The sequence below is a fragment of the Vidua macroura genome, chromosome 20, assembly GCF_024509145.1.
Source record: "Vidua macroura isolate BioBank_ID:100142 chromosome 20, ASM2450914v1, whole genome shotgun sequence".
Lineage (NCBI taxonomy): Eukaryota > Metazoa > Chordata > Aves > Passeriformes > Viduidae > Vidua > Vidua macroura.
This window is the reverse complement of record NC_071590.1, coordinates 3,702,660-3,719,653: the sequence shown is the minus strand read 5'-3', so window position 1 is coordinate 3,719,653 and position 16,994 is coordinate 3,702,660. Positions and strand designations below refer to the sequence as shown.

The 16,994-nt window shown below is 49.0% G+C and overlaps 1 protein-coding gene across 1 annotated transcript; it reads left to right on the top strand.

The window, feature by feature from the left end:
• The first annotated feature begins 420 nt into the window (after positions 1 to 420).
• On the top strand, positions 421 to 15,911 carry LAT2 (linker for activation of T cells family member 2). Its single transcript, XM_053995650.1, has 13 exons — positions 421 to 468; positions 5,349 to 5,451; positions 6,988 to 7,027; positions 8,499 to 8,542; positions 9,360 to 9,414; positions 10,051 to 10,094; positions 10,831 to 10,869; positions 11,432 to 11,462; positions 11,597 to 11,655; positions 12,090 to 12,155; positions 12,929 to 12,991; positions 13,822 to 13,924; positions 15,105 to 15,911. Exons 2-13 carry the CDS (start codon positions 5,367 to 5,369, stop codon positions 15,121 to 15,123), a joined length of 648 nt encoding a protein of 215 aa, XP_053851625.1. The 5' UTR covers positions 421 to 468; positions 5,349 to 5,366; the 3' UTR covers positions 15,124 to 15,911.
• The last annotated feature ends 1,083 nt before the right edge of the window (positions 15,912 to 16,994 follow it).

The following is a 16,994-nucleotide window of genomic DNA, read 5'->3' as shown; positions in this document are numbered from 1 at the left end:
ACCTCGGGCTGTTTGCTGCCTTTGTAACTTGTTACCATCTTTGCCATAAAAACCCAGAGAGGGATTGCAGTTTGCTGTGCCTGCTTTGAGATTTTCCTGGCAGCACCTGCCGCTTCCAGTGCGCAGCGTTATTCCTGGGAAGGCTCTTTGCTAAAAGGAAGCCTCAACTTTTGTGGGGCACCAACAGCACCTGAACCTCAAGGGAAGTGGCCTCAGTGCTGTGTGTGGTCCCATGCTGTCCGAGCCTCTTCCTCTCCCCACAGGAGACAAAGTGACCCCAGTGGGTTTGTGCAGGCGTTGTCTCAGAGCCACAAGCAGCCGCCGCCGGGCAGCGGATGTTGGGGCTGGTGATTCACAGGGACAGGAAACCAGCAACTGCAACGAGCCCTGGAGGAACTGGCTCCAGCCCCGGCAGCTGGAGGTGCTGGAGGAGCTGGGACACTTCAGGGACAGCAGCTGAGGCTGTGGGTAAGGTGGGTGAGGGAGGGAGGGATGGGCAGAGGAAAGTGCCCGGAGGTGCTTGGGGCTCCTATGGGGACAGTGGGGTGTCCCATGGGCTCAGAGATCCCACGTTAGACCTCGGTGAGCCTTTAAAGAGGTCCAAGGTCATCCCTGTAAAGCCTCTCTGAAAAGCAACATGGTGGATGTTCCCTCCTCACTGCTGCTCCTGGCCATCACCAGCTCCAAGGTAGGAATTTCCACCTCGCTCTTCCCAGCAGCATTTAGAGCCCTCTGGACCTGAGATGAGCCCATCCCACACAACCTGGATTGCCTGTTTTACAGTACTGTACTTTACATCTCCTCATCCATCTGCTGATGGAAGCGTGGGTTTAATTACATTATTTCTGTATTCACATCTTCTAAAATATTCTGGAAGATTCAGTCTGTGCTGAGCTTCCCTCATCCTTCCATGGTCCTTCTTCTGGTTCCTGCCTGTAGCTTCTGGGACTGCTGCAGCCCACGCTGCTCCCCCTCCAAAGCCCAGTTCTTAAAAATAGCTGATTCAAACAACACTTCCTGGGTTTTCCATTGATTTCAGAGCTGACTGGCATCATGGATATGAATGTATTTGTTTCACTGCATGTAAGTGCTTGAAATAGCTAATTCTAGATAGAAGGAGATTTGGTTTTGCATCAGTTTTCTCTTGTGTGAACAATGTTCGGTGTAAGATGGGCCACGAGGCAGATAATTTAGCAGAAGAGGATAATTTGGGGATAATCTTGTGTGAGATTGGCTCATTTTCGTGGTTCTGGAGTCCGTAGTTACACAGGGGTTGCCTCTATTGCTAACATGGGGGCTCCCAGTGGAGGTTAATGATGCTGGGAGGCTTCAGTGCTGCCTGGAACAGTTACAAATACAAGATATGTCTGTGAGTTACCTCCTTGTGCTGCCATGCCTGGTGTGATTGGGGTTTTGCAGCGTATTTTCCACCCAAGGTTTTTTAAAAGCATTTTCCAAAGTTATAATCTATGTGGAAGTTGGTGTATCAATTCTAACTTTCCCCTTTTATCCTATGTTCTACTGAAATGCATCTATTGGCATGAAAGCCTGATCTGTCTGAATAGCTGTAAAAAGACTTTAACTCTATGGCAGCAGCCTTCCTAAGAAGCCTGACACTGGCATAAATCTGGTAGGAAATGAGATGTGCAGACCTCTGGAAAGGAGCTTTTCTGAAGGCTCAGTGCTGATCATTGAAGTCATTCCAGCCACAGGAGCTTCCTTGGTCTGAGACTTTAATTTCTGAATTGATGGGACTTTCTGTGGCAATCTGTGCCACACAGGCAAGCAGAAAGTGGAGCTGCTTTTCTTAGACACGTTAGAGACATTGACTCAAGCTGAATATTGCATCTGTTCAACAAGTCAGTGTGCTGAGTTTCATATGGTGAGTCTTTAAATACATTCTCCACTTCATATTTCATAGCAGTGACTCATCCTACCAGCCTGAATTAGAATTAATTTACTGCAAACTGGTGCAGACCACAAAACTTAACTGCAGGGGAGAGAAAGTGACTGGTTTATATTTGCCTTTTGGGTATTTTTTGATTGATAGATAGAATACATAATATAAATACATTAAATACATAATATAAATACATTATTTTAGTCTTTATCTTGCAATGTGAACTCAGGGGTGGGCTTGACATCTGCAAAGGGCTAAAATGTCTTCATCAGAAATTATCTCATGGAAAACCAGGCATTGCTGAGGCCACATCAACACATTCCTCACTCTCCTGGTTTCTCAGCAAAAAGTTAAAGTTCACTTTAAGTGCTCTTGCAGGTTTTTTTAGTGAGCTTTGTGCCTCTTCTGCTGCTTTTGGGAAGTTGTTCCAGACTTTCCATCCACTAGGAATTTCATTTCTAGCCTGTGCAAATCCAGCTTAGATCCACTCATTTTATAAGCCAGAATTGCCTTATTTAAATTCAAAAGTTTTTCTCAGTTTGTTGTGCTGCTCTTGGACAGATGGACAGTGAGTGTCCATGTCCTCTTATTCTCCATTTCAGTGCAATTAAAAGCAGAAGACCTTTTAGTCTTCCTGGATAAAACCACCTCTCCTTCCTTTGGATCTCCATAGTGAGCCTTGTTACTGGAGTGAATCCTTAAATTAAGACAAGACCTGGCACAGAGTAGATAAACTTTTGCAAGTTCGTTAATTTTTCCAAAATTTTTAGTAAGAAAAAGTCTGTCTCCTTGATTGCTAAAGATATCTGAGGCCAGAGAAGGAGCAGCCCCTGTTTGGGAAGATGAGGAGACCACAGCTGTATCCAGACTCCAGCGTGTTGCTCTCCCAGGAAATGCTTGTCTGGAGCAGCTGCTTCTGAGGGATTTGTGGGGTCATGGTGCACGCAGTGTGCCCTGGTCCCACCGGCTTCCTCAGAAAAAAAAGGGGAAAAACAGGCAAAAGGAGAAGAGAGAAGTGCATGAACAGAGCAGGGCATTGCAACACTATCCGAGTGTTACTCCTAAGCTGGATGGGAACGTGTTTTCTCCCCAAGTTTGGGTTTAGCATCTTTAGCTGGCCATCCATGAACTCCACACGTCCTCCTGTGTAGAGACCTCCATGGCTCGAGTCTGTCTGTTCTGCTCTCCAACTCCCCAAGGCAGAGCACAGGGAAGCACATTCTGCCTTCCAAATATTTTATTTATATCCTGCTAGCTGTGAGTAAGTGCTTCCAGCCTTCTGCTTGTCATAAATCTGTTCATCACCTCCTTCTGTCAGCTCCTTACCAGAGCAGGGCTTGTACCAAAAGAAGGGATTTTCCACGGACTTGGGTAATTGGGGAGCACAAATGATCTTCAGGCTGGTGTGTGTGTGACTTGGGGGCTTTCTTGTGGCATAAAGCTGTGATGGGGTGGGACACACCATGTCCTGTTCATCAACCCTCAAATAACCACTTTTTGTGTCCCTGGTGAGTGGGGGCTCAGGAGCAGACAGGTTTTGCTGCCTCACTGCCCGTGACCAAAATAAAACTGGCTCTGGAAGGGAGAAGGAGGGAGAAGCTGTGCAACAGGACAAACTAGGTCAGTGTTGTCAGGTGTCTTCAGCTCTGCCTTGCTTTCACTTTAAAGAAAAAAAAAAAAGAAGAAAAAAAGAAGAAAAGCCAGGAAGCCCACAAAGCAGCAGCATTGCAGCTCTTTGTATTTTAGTCACCAGCATTGGAACAACTTCCTTCAGCTGCCTCTTGGAGATGCTTTAGAGATGATCCACAGCTCATGATTTCCATGGGGGATGCTGAGCAAAGGAAAAATGATGGGGAAAACCACATGGTTTTGACTAGGCTCTTTTGGGTTCTGGTCCTGCACCTCTAGGGTGGGTGCATGGAGGTCTGGGCAATGAAATTTAGAATAATGCATCTCATCTTCTTCAGAAAGTGCTGCAAAAACACTGTGGAGGGAAAGAGAGGCCTCTGGGGGCCTGTAAAAGGCAAAGCCATGGTAGAGTGAGTTCTGGTAGCTGCCAGGTCCTGGAGAGCCCAGGGAACCTGGAACACAAGAGGTTTGTTCTCAAGCAAAGGGTGAGGTCCCTTCTGGACAGCCATATGGTGTTTGGGAACCAGTGAGAAGATGCTGACACCAAACCATTGCTTCTGGCTTTGCTCAAGGTCTGCCTGAGTGGAAATGAGGGACTTTTCTTCCTCTCCTTTCCCTGCCCCATGCTGATTTACACCATGATTATTTTCACTCTGCCCTGGTAACTAGGACCGTGGCACTGGGCTGAGACTTCAATGCAAACTGGACCACAAAGCTCCCACCAACACGCTCAGCTGCTGCTCCAAGTGCCTGGCAGGGACAGGAGGAAGGTGCTCAGCCCCCACAGGCTCAGCTGCCATGGGAGGCTTTGGGTTTTCTCCGACATCCACGGGCTGTCAGAGCAACTTCCAAAGTTCTGCGGAGTTTGGGCAGAGAAATGTTGTTTATTCCACTTTAATCAAGAAGAGGCAGAAGGTGCTGAGCAGGGCAGAATCAAGCTGCTGCTTTCTATTGTCTGCTACTGGCATTTGTTATTTTGAATTATTTTAATTATCAATTGCTATAATATATCTTTCTTCCTCCATTCATCAATTTAATACAGGCTAAAGTTGTAGTAAGAGAGGCTGAAGGTAGGCAGCAGGAAAACTTCCTGCCAGCCAGAGTGGTGATGTACTGGCCTTTGGCACGTTGAAGTTTCTCCAACTCAAGGGAAAAAAAGAAAGTTGATTAAAAACAAAAATAAATTAAAATAATCTGTAACTAAAGAAAATCTCACCCTGGGGAATAGGAATGGGCTAAATGATCCATCTCAGTGCCAGCAGGCTGCTTTCTGTGATATTTGTAGGATGTTTTGTATTTTAAAGGAAGAAGTTGAAGCCAGATCGTGCTGATTGTTAAAAAATGTTAGCTGCTGTTTGTGAAAAAGCCTGTCATGGAAAGGAGGGGAAGAGCCGGTGGCTGAGCCAGCTCAATGCAGGAAAAGACATGGGGAATTTCACACTGGGAGTCACTCTGAGCTGCAGGAAAGAGCCAGAACACGTTGTGCAAAGGTCTTGACTTTAAATATTCCCTAGTGCCTCCCTTTTGCCCTCTCTTCTAGATATTAAAAAATTACTGTCTGCTGACAGCGTTTGATGGCAGCAGGGTGGGTTTGGGGACTGGGAATGAGTAATTCAGAGCAGTGCAGGACAGGGCAGCGCCTCTGCTGCCCTGTGCCACAAGCCCAAAGTCCCTTCTGCATCCTCAGCAGCCTCCCGGCTCCCTGGGGGTGGGAGGGCAAACAGCACCTGGCTTTTTGGGGCTACAAGCTCTCTGAGGGGTGGCCTCACAGCCCTGTGTGCCCCCACAGCTGACGGGGTCCCCCGCACGTGTGTTTCAGGCTGGATTTGGCTGGGCCATGGTGCAGCTGGAGCTGTGGGCAGCCGCGGCACTGATGCTGCTCGGGGCGGCCGTCAGCCTCTGCGTCAGGTGCCAGCGCCGGGGTAAGTGCTGCCTGTCGCTGTTGCACACGAAATGGGTACACAGAAGCTTGCTGAGTTCAAGAGAGAAAAAGACCCAGTTTTATTTCTGCCCTCGCAATATATACAGTTCCAAAAGTGACAGTGGATTGGAGGATGGAATTGCCACCTCTCCAACCACACTGGTCAAACCAACAGTCCATCAATTCTCTCCTCCCACAAAGAAGAATGCAGAACAATCATTATTTACATGAACAGTGCATGAGAACTCCAGTAGAAATATGTAAGCATTATCAGAAGGCTAAAGAAGTTTTATGAGAACTTTAAAACTTTCAAAATAACTATAAAAGAAAACTTAACACTTTTAAAAATCAGGGCAACAGCTGCCCGCCCTGGCTGGCCTTCCCTCTTGGAATGTCCACCCCACTGCATGGGCTTGGCTCTGCTCAGCTGGGTACCACCTCTGCCCTTCAGGGGATGGGTTGTGGTCCCTGGTGGTGGTGGACACAACCTTCACTGAGAGCGTCGTGCAGCACCAGCGGGTGGGAGCCATGAGAGCACCAGCACACACAGACAGACAGACAGACAGACATGAAGCAGCTCAACAGTGAAGACACAGGAGGGTCCAGGCATGGAATTCCAACAAGAGTTTATTAGAGTCTAACACTGAAGGGTCCAGGGGCCAAAGACACAGACAAAGGAGGGTCCAGGGTATAAACACAGGGAAGGGACCAATAGGGAATGCCAGGGTGGATGGGTGGGGTTACACAAACCAGTGGGAACACAGGGAAGGAAGGGAGAACTCGCTAGAACATGAACATATAGGGTAAAAGGGGTAGGGAAAGCCAGTGGGGAGGACAAAACCAGGATAAATTAACACAGTGCTGCAGGGCACCATGGGGGAAGCCTCTTTCCTCACCCTGAGCTGTGAGGAGTGCCTGGTGCCTGCAGTGCACCTCTCCAGGGCATTGCTGTTACCTTCTCCCCCGTAGGCTCTCACAGGCTTCCACAGGGATGCTCCCACAGCGTGAGCATGGAAGAGGCTCTGACAGAGAACCAAGAGAGAAGGAACACCTAAAAGTGAAGCTCCCTCTTCCCTGGGGCCGATGTAACACTGAGGTCCCTCTACATGGTCATGTTGCTGGGTGGTTTTGGGACTCCACGTGGGAAGATTAGCTCCAGTTACACAAATCCTGCAGATTTGGGACAGAAGGGTGGGCAAGGAAGGGGAGTCTGGAGGGTAAATTCATATAGAGAATAGAGTGAGCACCCAGTGGGGTTTGAGCCCCTCCCCGAGCATTGGGTGGGTTTTAATGGGGGAGAGGCTGCAGTTTGGGGTTTGGGGGCAGGACCGGCTGCTTTGCTTTGTGGAGGTTGAGACAAAAACCACAATTTAAACATAGTTTCAAAAATTTCATCAAAACCCTACTGCAACTGCTGCTCACTGCCTCCACTGTCCTGACGTGCTGAAGAAGTTTTGTGAATATATTTTACTGGCCTTTCTGATCTCTAACTCCCAAATCATCCTTTCTAAGAGCTTTTTGTTCCTTTGTCTTCCAGCTACCAAACGGGAGACACAGCTGAATGAGCAGAGGAACCAGTAAGTTGCCTTTTCCAATCGTGCTTTTCCCCCAAACAACTCACCCAGGGTGAGCCCCAGAGACAGACCCAAGCTGAAATCTGGGTTTATATAAAATAAAATAAAATAAAATAAAATAAAATAAAATAAAATAAAATAAAATAAAATAATGCCAGGATGGGATGCAAGGCAGAGTGCCCCAGCCCAAGGTGCTTCTGAAGGGGCGATGCCTTTACAGAGAATAATCCAAAATGAAACTGAAGCTGACTGTGATGTTGAATCATTTACTAGTTGGAAAAGGTCTGGGAGAGAAGGGCAAGTTCTTATCCTGTTCTGTTGTGCCCTGAGATGAGATGGAAAGATTATTTACTTCATAAAGAAGCCCCTGCCCTTGGCTGGTGCTGGTTGGACCATGTACCAGAGCAACCACTGACCTGCAGCACAAGAAATTAAGGAAATGCAGTGTACACACGTGCACTGCCCCTTATTTCCTTCAGCAACAGACAAACCACAGTAAATGATGTTAAAAGAAGCAAAGTTGGGTTGTAAGCTTTGTCATAGGAGATGCAATGTGGCTCTGCAGAGGCCTCCAAGGGGTTTGGGTTTTGCTTCTGTGGGGAAAAGCTCTGGAGTGATCCATTGTGGACTGATGGAGCAGCCACTGAAGGCTCTGTCCCCCACAGGCTCCATCTCTCACAGACTCTTGCTGAATTGTCCCAACTTCTTGAAATTTATACCTGGATTAGGTGGTTTGGGCTCAGGTCTGTGGTGCTGTGTGCTCTTTCTGGAGGTGTGGTTTGGGTGTCTTGCAAGCAAAGTGGTTTGACTCTATGTTTGACAGCCTTGGGCCATGAATCCCAGCTGGGTATGGGGCAACCCCAATGAAAAAGGGGGAAAGGGTTCCCAAAATTGGAATTAATAAGTAGCTGTGTAGAAACACCTGCAGTGGAAAAGGTGTTGAATTCTCTTGTGCTCTGAAAAGCAGCTCTCCTATTAACTAAAAAGTAAAGAGGTTACTGGGCATAGGTTATCATTGATAACATTATTTTATTCATGTTAATAATGAGGGATGATGGGAGGGGCAGAGGCAGCAGTGGAGGTGAAGCAGTGGAGTTTGAAGCCATTTAATGCATGAACATCCATTTTTTAATGGGTAAAAAGGTTCTTCTCGCCTTTGGTGGATGAAGCATCAGAATGAGAATTATCCTAAATGATGTTTTCCTCATCCCTGGATCCTTCCCTTGCTGATGCTGGCTGCTCTACCAGTGGTCCTAGACTACATCCTGCCTTTTAAGGATCAAGAAGAGTCCAGAAAGATGCACCCAGCTCATACAGGCCCTGCATGACATGCTGAGCAATGCAGCTTGGCATCTCACAGAGCCCAGCATGGTGCTCTCTGCCCTCCACTCACCAAACAGTCAGGTCTCTCGTATCTGTTTTCCTTGTCATAAACCCCCAAATTCAGCTGAGGTTGTCCTGCTGTTTTTTCCAGGTTTGAAAGCCAGCAGAGATTTGAGGTGATTCGATCCCATACCAGTGAGTATGAGCATTGCATGTGGCTCCTGCCTCGTGGTGTGAGGGCCCTGCATGCATAGAACAGGGGGAAAGTAATGTTCAAAGGGTCACCTTGAAGCCAGGCCATGAAATGGTGAGACCTGTATTGTCCAAGCCACCTTAGATGCTTCTAGGTATGTGAGTTCTGAGCTGTAGTTAGAAAAAATGCCCTTTGCATTGAAAATGATTCACCAGAGCGATGTCGTTGAAAAGTGACACCTCAGCTGCTGGGGCTCTTGGAACCATGCTGTGCACCCTGTGAGAATGAAGGTGTGGGTGACAGGAGTGACTCATCCATCATCCCTCCTCACTGCTTCCTGCAGCAGGTTGGGTTCAGCACTGAACTTTTGAGTTTTATGTCACAACGAGCGGCTGCCAGGTCCGTGTGCAATGTGTCCATCTGCAGATGGCTCTGCCCTGCCCCAGGACTCGGCTGGTTCCAAGCCCCTCAACCCCTCTACAAATCTTTCATCTGACCATGCAGTGTGGAGGGAGGGGAATGGCCCCCGATTCAAGCGGGTTTGGGGGACGGTAGGTGACAAGGCAGCAGCTGGGACTGTAGCTTCCGCCAGCGAGCGTTTGCAAGCTCTGTGGTCTGCACAGACACCAGCTTTTTCTCTAGTTGTTTCTTGTTTTGGTCATTTTTGAACATTCAAGGAACAATCTGGTAGCTATTTTAGGATGCATTAGGAAAATGCCTGCCAGTCCCAGGGATTCCTCTCTGGTGGATGTTCTGTGCTCTTTAACATATTTGCTGCTGCCATAATAATTAACATGAGAATTTTGTTGTTGTTGCCAGTTGCAACCCGAAGGCTGGAAAAAAGTAAGGAACCTGAAAAGTTATCAATAGCAAGGTAGGAAAAAACCCAAATAAAATCTAGCTCTAAAGCCAAGGTTGGATGAAGTTCACCTAACATACATGAACGTTTGGGATTGCATTCTTGGCCCTATAGATATGGCTTGGGCTGTATTTAAAATCAAATAATAGTTTGGGTTGCAAGGGACCTTTCAAGATCATCTAGTCCAACCTCCTGGTGAGGAGCATGGACATCTTCAACTTGATCAGGTTGCTTCACTTGTTGATGCTCAATAGTATATTTAGACTTTTTCCTGGACTTGTTCAGTATGACTGCATTCTTCTGGCAACTGATTAAATCAAACGCAGGAGAGTGAGCTGTGGCTGTACATAGCAGATACATCATGGAAAAGAAATGGCCATTATTCACTTATAAGCAGTTTGGTGTGATAAATCCCCTTCTCCCCATCACCAAAATCCCCAGTAACTACACAGCCATTGTAACTCTGATGCAATATTCAAGCATAGTTATTCCCATTTTGGGATTTTACTCCAAATTCTTAATCTCCCCTTGCTCCATGTGTGTACTTGATAGCCTCACAGGGAGGTTTCATGCATGGTCCTTCTGATGGTGTGTAACTGCTGGTAGGGTTTGCTCAGACCCCGGATTTTAGGTCTCTTTTCTCTCTTTCAGTAAAGCCACTGAAGAGCTCAGTGCTTCCCATCACACTGGATATGGTGAGCAGCTTCTGGGACAGGCACAGATACAATGAACCACAGAGTGGTTGGATGTGGAAGAGACCTTAAAATCATCTCCTTCCAATCCCCTGCCATGGGCAGGGACACCTTCCACTATCCCAGGGTGCTCCAGGCCCCATCCAACCTGGCCTTGGACACTTGCAGGGATGGGACAGCCACAGCTGCTCTGGGCAGCCGTGCCAGGACCTCACCATCCTCACAGGGAAAAATCTCTTCCCAATATCCCACCTAACCCTGCCCTCTGTCAGTGGGAAGCCATACCCCCTTGTCCTGCCACTCCCAGCCCTTGTCCAAAGTCCCTCTGTCCTTTAGAAGGGGCTCTAAGGTCTCCCCAGATCCTTCTCTTTTCCAGGCTGAACAACCCCAGCTTTCCCAGGCTGTCTCCACAGCAGAGGGGCTCAGCCCTTGGAGCATCTTTGTGCTCTCCTCTGGACTTGCTCCAACAGGTCCACTTCCATCTTAATTTGGGTCTATCTTGGGTCTGAGTTTAAAGCCCAGTGCTCGCCCTGCTGTGGCTGACCAGTCCTGGTTAGAGCCACAGGCACAGATTGTTTAAAATACCACCCCTGGCTGTCCTAACTCCTGTACCCTGGAGTGTCCAACCTTGCAGCCATGTCCCCTGACCTCAGAGCTGCTCGGTGCCTCCCTCCATTGTCAAACTGCTCCCATCACTCAGCTTGAGTTCATGTGTAATGTGCCCCTCTCTTGTCCCCAGGGAGCAGGGACGAGTGCAGGTACCAGAATTTCCTGGCAGGTAAATGCTGCAGCCATATGCCTGGGGGTCTGGAAAGGAAAGCTGCTGAGGGATTGGGAGGTCCCAGGAGATGGGATCTGGCAGGGAGCACACAGGCAGCCAGCACTGCAGCTGGCAGAGCTCTGGCTCAGTCAGTTTAGAGATTGCTTTGTAAGACACACGCTGATCTGATTAATGGGAAAGCAGAGGGGGACGGATGCTCCCGAGCCCACTGCTCCTCCCAGGGCAGTGTGAGCTGGTGCTTGCCCTAAGAGGATTATTGGTGTGTGGGGCTGTGCTCTCCTCCTTTCCCAAGCCAGGGAGCATATTCCCCATCTCCTGCCAGCTGGCAGGATGTGTCCATGAGAAGTGGTGAGCCGGGGTTTTCCCAGGACCAGGGGTGGATCAGGGCTACCTCCCTGTGCTCCAGCCACCTGGCTCTGCTGTGGATGGGCTTTGGGGCTGCGCCAGGGCTTTGTGGCTGCTGGGGATGTCAGCTGTGGTTGTGCTGGGCAGGGTGTCCAGCTGTGCCCAGGGATGGCTGTTCAGGTGGGGTGCTGACAGCAAACCCTTGTTCTTGCAGAGAACTGCCTGCAAGAAGATACTGCCTATGTGTAAGTACCCTGTGCTGCTGCCAGCACGGTGGAGTGGAGCCATACTGGTCCCAGTGCTGTCCTGGTGCTCCCACAGCTCAGCCTGGGAAGCCAGTGCTGGGCAGGAGGAGCTGATGGTGCTGCTGTTCTCACAGGGAGCCCCTGTCTCTGGATCACTACTACAATTGCACCAGGTTCTTCAAACCACCCCGTGGTAGGTCTCCAGGCAAGCCAGGTAGGTTCCTTCATCCAGCCTGGCTGTCCCATGGCTCCAGGGAGCTCGTGAGACTGTTCTTGCTGAGGTCTGTGCATCACTGGGTACGGCCTGAAGCAAGTGTGGGTCCAGGGGACATATTAATTAAAAGGGTGTAGCAGAGCTGTGGGACTTGAAGGATGTCCAAGCCCCTATCAGTCCATCTGTTGCCTATAAACAGGAGAGCCCAAAACCATTGGTGATTGTGCTCCTGTAGGAGTGACCACCCAATTCCATCCCTTGGTCACCACAGGCTGTCACTAAGACTAACAATTTTTTAGCTAATCTACATGTCATTGTGGGAAACAGCCCCCTCCTGCAGGTGGTGAGGGATCTTCCCAGGTCACTTACACTTCCATAGGTCCTTTGTCACTCCTCTTTCTTCTCTCCATCAGAGAAAGACGAGGATTGCTATTCCTATGAAAATGTCACCATTGGAGTGTCTCAGGGCTCTGATTCAGGTAAGTGTGCTGCTCTCACGGGTCATGTGTGTGCACAAAGTGCAGAGAAGGATGGTGACCTGCCTAGCCAAGAGAAACCTGCTTGTTCACAGCTCAGCTCTTCCCACCAGCTCTGTGCCATGGAGCTGGCCCACAGGGACTGCTGCAGGCACAGAGCAGGCCTGGAATATTTCCCCTTTCTGCAGGAAAATGCACATAGTGATACCTCCACCCTGATGCTTTTGACTTGGTGGTTTCTGCAGCAATTCAGGAACGTTGGGGTCTGCATCTCTAGGTTTTTAGTGTTGTTTTAGCCAAGATGATTATGGTACTAGCCCCTAGCTCAGGTTTGTCACCAAATCCAGCACAAGAAGGCTGAAGCCAGGAAGCTTCTGGAGGATGACACTGGACCACAGTGTCCCTTCAGGGCTTCCAGCGTCAGTCCTGGGGTGTTGCAATCAAAATAGGAAGTGAGTTTTGTTTCCTTCTGTGAGTTAACACACGCTTTCTGCACTGCTGAAGCCTGCCCTGCTCCTGCCTGGCTTTGTGCAGAGTGATTAGAGGAGGCAGGAGCAGCAGGGACCTGTCTGATCCCCATCCGTGCCTGCAGATATCCAGGCACGTGGCCAGGGCTGGAAAAATGACGAGGCAGCATCAGCAGATCTGTGCTGGCTGGAAGCTCAGCCTCGTGCACGGCACGCCCGGGGGCAGTGGTAGGAGGGGGTTTCACAAAGGCCCCTTTTCAGTCCATTTGCTGTTCAGTATCACCCTGTCCAAACTCTTCCTTGTCACAGATGAGGCTGTAGACTATGAGAACAGCATGACAATACTCACATGGAAACTCCAGCAAGGGCAAGGTACGTTCTCAGCTGTTATTTGCTGTTTGGAGCATATGGGCAGAGTGCCTGGAGCACTAGGCCAGTATAGACCCTGCAAGGGCAATGCAGCCATCACCCGTGTCTTGAGTTAATTTTCCCCCCAATTGTCCATGATAAATATCCAAGGCAATGTGCAAATTGTAACACACTCCTGTAACTGAATGCTGCTCTGTTGGGATGTGGTGCCTGTTGTACTCAAAAGGCCACCTTTTGGGAGGCTGTGCCTAAACCCTGACCATGGGATGATACAGAAAAATGTTGCTCTTCAGGTCTTATATCCTCTTACACTTGCGGATGCCCCAGAGCAAGCACAGCTGTGTAATCCCCTGTGCCACAGAACTTTGTGCACACACCCAGTGGGTCAGCCCTGGACTCCTGCTCTAGTCAGGGGCCCTATTTCTCAAGATGGCCTTTTAGCCACAGTTTAATTTAACATGTGACTTCCTGTGAAGCATGAGGGTAGTTCTGACCTGGGGGACAGTGGGGAGTGTACACATATATTTAAGAGCTTTGTGTCTCTGGTGTGAAAATTGTCTAAGAGAAGTGATTCCTGTTTGTATACTCTCCAGATAAAATATTTTTTGGCTCTGAAGAGCTGCCCAGAGTGTTTGCAAATTTGCTGTGATCACTTTGAAGCCTCTTCAAGGAGACCTTGACACTGATCTGAGTTTCTTAGCCCAGGCACAAAAATATGTCAGCAGCAAAGGCTAAATATTGGCAGGACACATGGTGTGTCAGTGGTCTGTGTGTTTTTACATTGTGTGTTTTTACACCACTCACTGATAAGTGCTTCCCATCCTCACCCACAGCCCCAGTGACAGAAAGCCTGGATGATGAGCCAGACTACATCAACACGGGTCCTGTGTCAGGCCCTGCCCTGCTACCAGAGCAAAGGAAGAAACAGAGTAAATGGTTGGTGTGTTAACGTAGGGTGGGAGGATTTGGTTTATGCCAAAGGGAGTTCAGCTGGAGCTCTGCCCTTGCTGGCAGCACCAGCACAGCAGCTCACATGGGCAGTGGAGGAGTGTGAGGAGCTCACCCTGTGCAGTGCCTCATCTCTGGCGGATCCCAAGCTGACTAAAATGGGCCATGGAGACAAATTTGTCCAAGTCCATGTCCCAGCTCCAGCGCTGCCCTCCTCCAACAGGCACAGGAACTCCAAAGTGCCCTGGAGCAGCTGGAGCCAGGACTGCTACATGCTGTGGACAGGGACACCCAGAGCCCCCTGCTCTGAGAAGGGATTCCCTCAGCTGAGCCCTGCCTGCTGTGCTAAGACCACACATCCTGCCCCATTATCACCACCAGCCTGATGCTGCCGATAAAGAATTACTCAAGGCAGATAAAGTAAAAAAAACTGCAGGGAGCTGCAGGAAGGTTGCATGACACTGAGGGACAGTGAATGATGTGCTGGTTAGTGCTGGTCACCCTGCTCCAGTCTGGACTAGGACTCCAGCTGGGAGATGGACTGGGGCCAGGATCGCTCTCCTTGTTGGGTTTTTACCCTCTTGAGCACCTAGGGAAGCCCATTGGGATTGTCCTTATGCCACGTGCCAGCTGCTCTAGTTTTACAGGGTTTTATATTGCCCAGAGTGTGAGCACCAGCATGGGGCAGACTCCCAAAATCAGATCTTTCTGAAGATTTGTCCCCACCATGCAAAGCAGAGTCATCCTATTCTGCACACTAGGGCATTTGCTTCTGCTGGATATAGCTGGACATGGGAAAACTCAGCCTGAGAAACCTGACCATATTTTGCTGCCAGGCATCTTTTTGCCATTATAATGATGCCTCTGTTGTAGCCTTTGCTAGCAGAGTAATATTCTGAAATCTCAATGTCCAACCAACAAATGCCAGCAGAAGTTCTCCACCAAGGGAGGCTGAACTGAGAAATGGGCTCCTGGTGCCTCTGTGCCTCCTGCTCCGATCAGGGATCATCCTCCAGGAGCACGACTGGGGTTCCTGCTTAGACATGGACATTTTGTAGTGTATGTCATTTCTTGTTCCTGGAAAGAAAATGTAGCAGGCAGCAGAGTTAAGCTGAAAGCAGGGGTTAAAAGTCAGTGGACTCACTGTTTTTTCTCCTTTTATTTCAAGTATTCTGCATAAAGTCTGAAGAAATCTTTTGCTGAGCTGTAAGAGCACACCCAGCGAACACGCACACAGGGAGAGGGGAGATTTCCATCCCTCAGTGAAACCTCTTCTCCAAACTGTGCCTGCAGTGACATAGAAGGGGTGCTACTGAAAGAAGAACTGCACTGCTTGAAGCCCCACAGGAGTCCAACTGCAAACCAGCACCTGGAGAGAGCACTCTGCCCCCAGCGACCATGGGCGAGCCCCAGGCTCCTCATCCCAATCTCATTTCCCTGCATGTCCACTTGAAGATGGCCAGTCTGGACAATGTTTTCTCCTGTCAGGCATGAAATGAATCCTTAACTTGCTGAGCAGTAATGGAGCCAGCTACTTAATTTGTCAGGGTGACTCATGCACCATGGTGTTAAACCATAGGGATTATGTTCTGATTTAGTTCCTGTGCTCTCCTATAGAAGCAGTTTCCTACGTGAGAGGAACTGGCAGGGCAGAGGTGGTGTTTATAACAGCAGTGGTTGTCTGGAGCTGAATGAGATTCCAACCTGTTCACAAAAGCTAAAGAGGATTAAATGCCTGCCTTATCCATGGGCATGTAATTCCAAGTGTTGGTCTATAGCAGTTTTCCTCATGTTTCAGTATCTGTTTTAAAATTATACAAAGAACAGCAGCAACTGTGAGAGTCAGACCCACAGCCACCAGCCTCAGAAACTGTACCAGTCCCTCAAATGGCTGTTGGAGCATCATCCCAGAAACAGAATCCCTATCTCCTGAGCCCTGATGTACAGATGTGGCAGTTCTGGAACACTTATTTATTAAAACTGAAAAGCTTCCAAAGCAAATGGGGTGTTTTGCTATGGTTTGCAATGATAGATGACTGCATGATCAGGTGACACAGAAATGGGAGGACATGAGGTGACAAGGAATAACGTGCAGGATCTTATGGGGAGAAAATGCATTAAAAGCCTTCTTCCTCAAAATCAGATCAGAAAACTCTTTCAGGAAAAAAAACACAGCCCACACTCATGGTGAGTGAGCAGAGAAGGGGAGCTAAGGGTTAGAGAGCTGTGGTGTGGGAGAAGGGATGTCAGGTGCTTCCTGCAGCAAATGACTTGGCTCTAATTTTAGCAGAACCACCACGAGAGACCACAGGTGCCCACCACTGGTGTAGCTGAAATGGTGGGTGGGTTGGAGTTTGGCTCAGGAGAAGGTTTGCTAGTGGGTCCTACAAATGCTACAAATTTCCACAGGACTTTTACAACAGAAGAAATCTAGTGCACTTCAGGGATGCACACAGGCAGGGAGCTACAGCCTGGTTTTCTGCCCACCCCAGCCCAGCTTCTCCTCACACCCTTAGGTTTTCCGAAGGTCGAATGCTCTGCAAAATGCATACATCTGCTGCACAGATGTATGGCAGCAGGGTCCCCGTGAGCCAGCAGCACAGACAGTGACAGCCTGTGCTGGCTCTGCACAGGCTCCCGGGCAGGCAAAGGGTGCTTTTGTCACTGAAATTGTGTCTGGACCTCAGAGGGCTATGAGACTGTTGGGATTCATCCTCAGCACCTGAAGAAGCTTCCACTTTCCATGAAGTGCTGCAGTCTGTGGATTGTTCACTGCAAGGGTGAGCTCGTTGTGAGTGATGTCTGGTGATGTTACCCACTGCTGATTCATCTCCCAGCCAAGGGAGCCATTCATGAATAGGAGATTAGCAGCAGTGACAGATCCTTGGCATACAGCAACAGATACAGCTGGAGACCTTCCAGAAAGTTCTAGGCATTAGGTCAGTGCATGGTCAGAACATGAAAATACAAGATTTATTGTTCTCCTCGCTAAGCAGGGAGGCAGATTGCACCAGTTAGATTTTCTTGGTACAAGGTTCCCCCATTGCCAAAGCCTGGG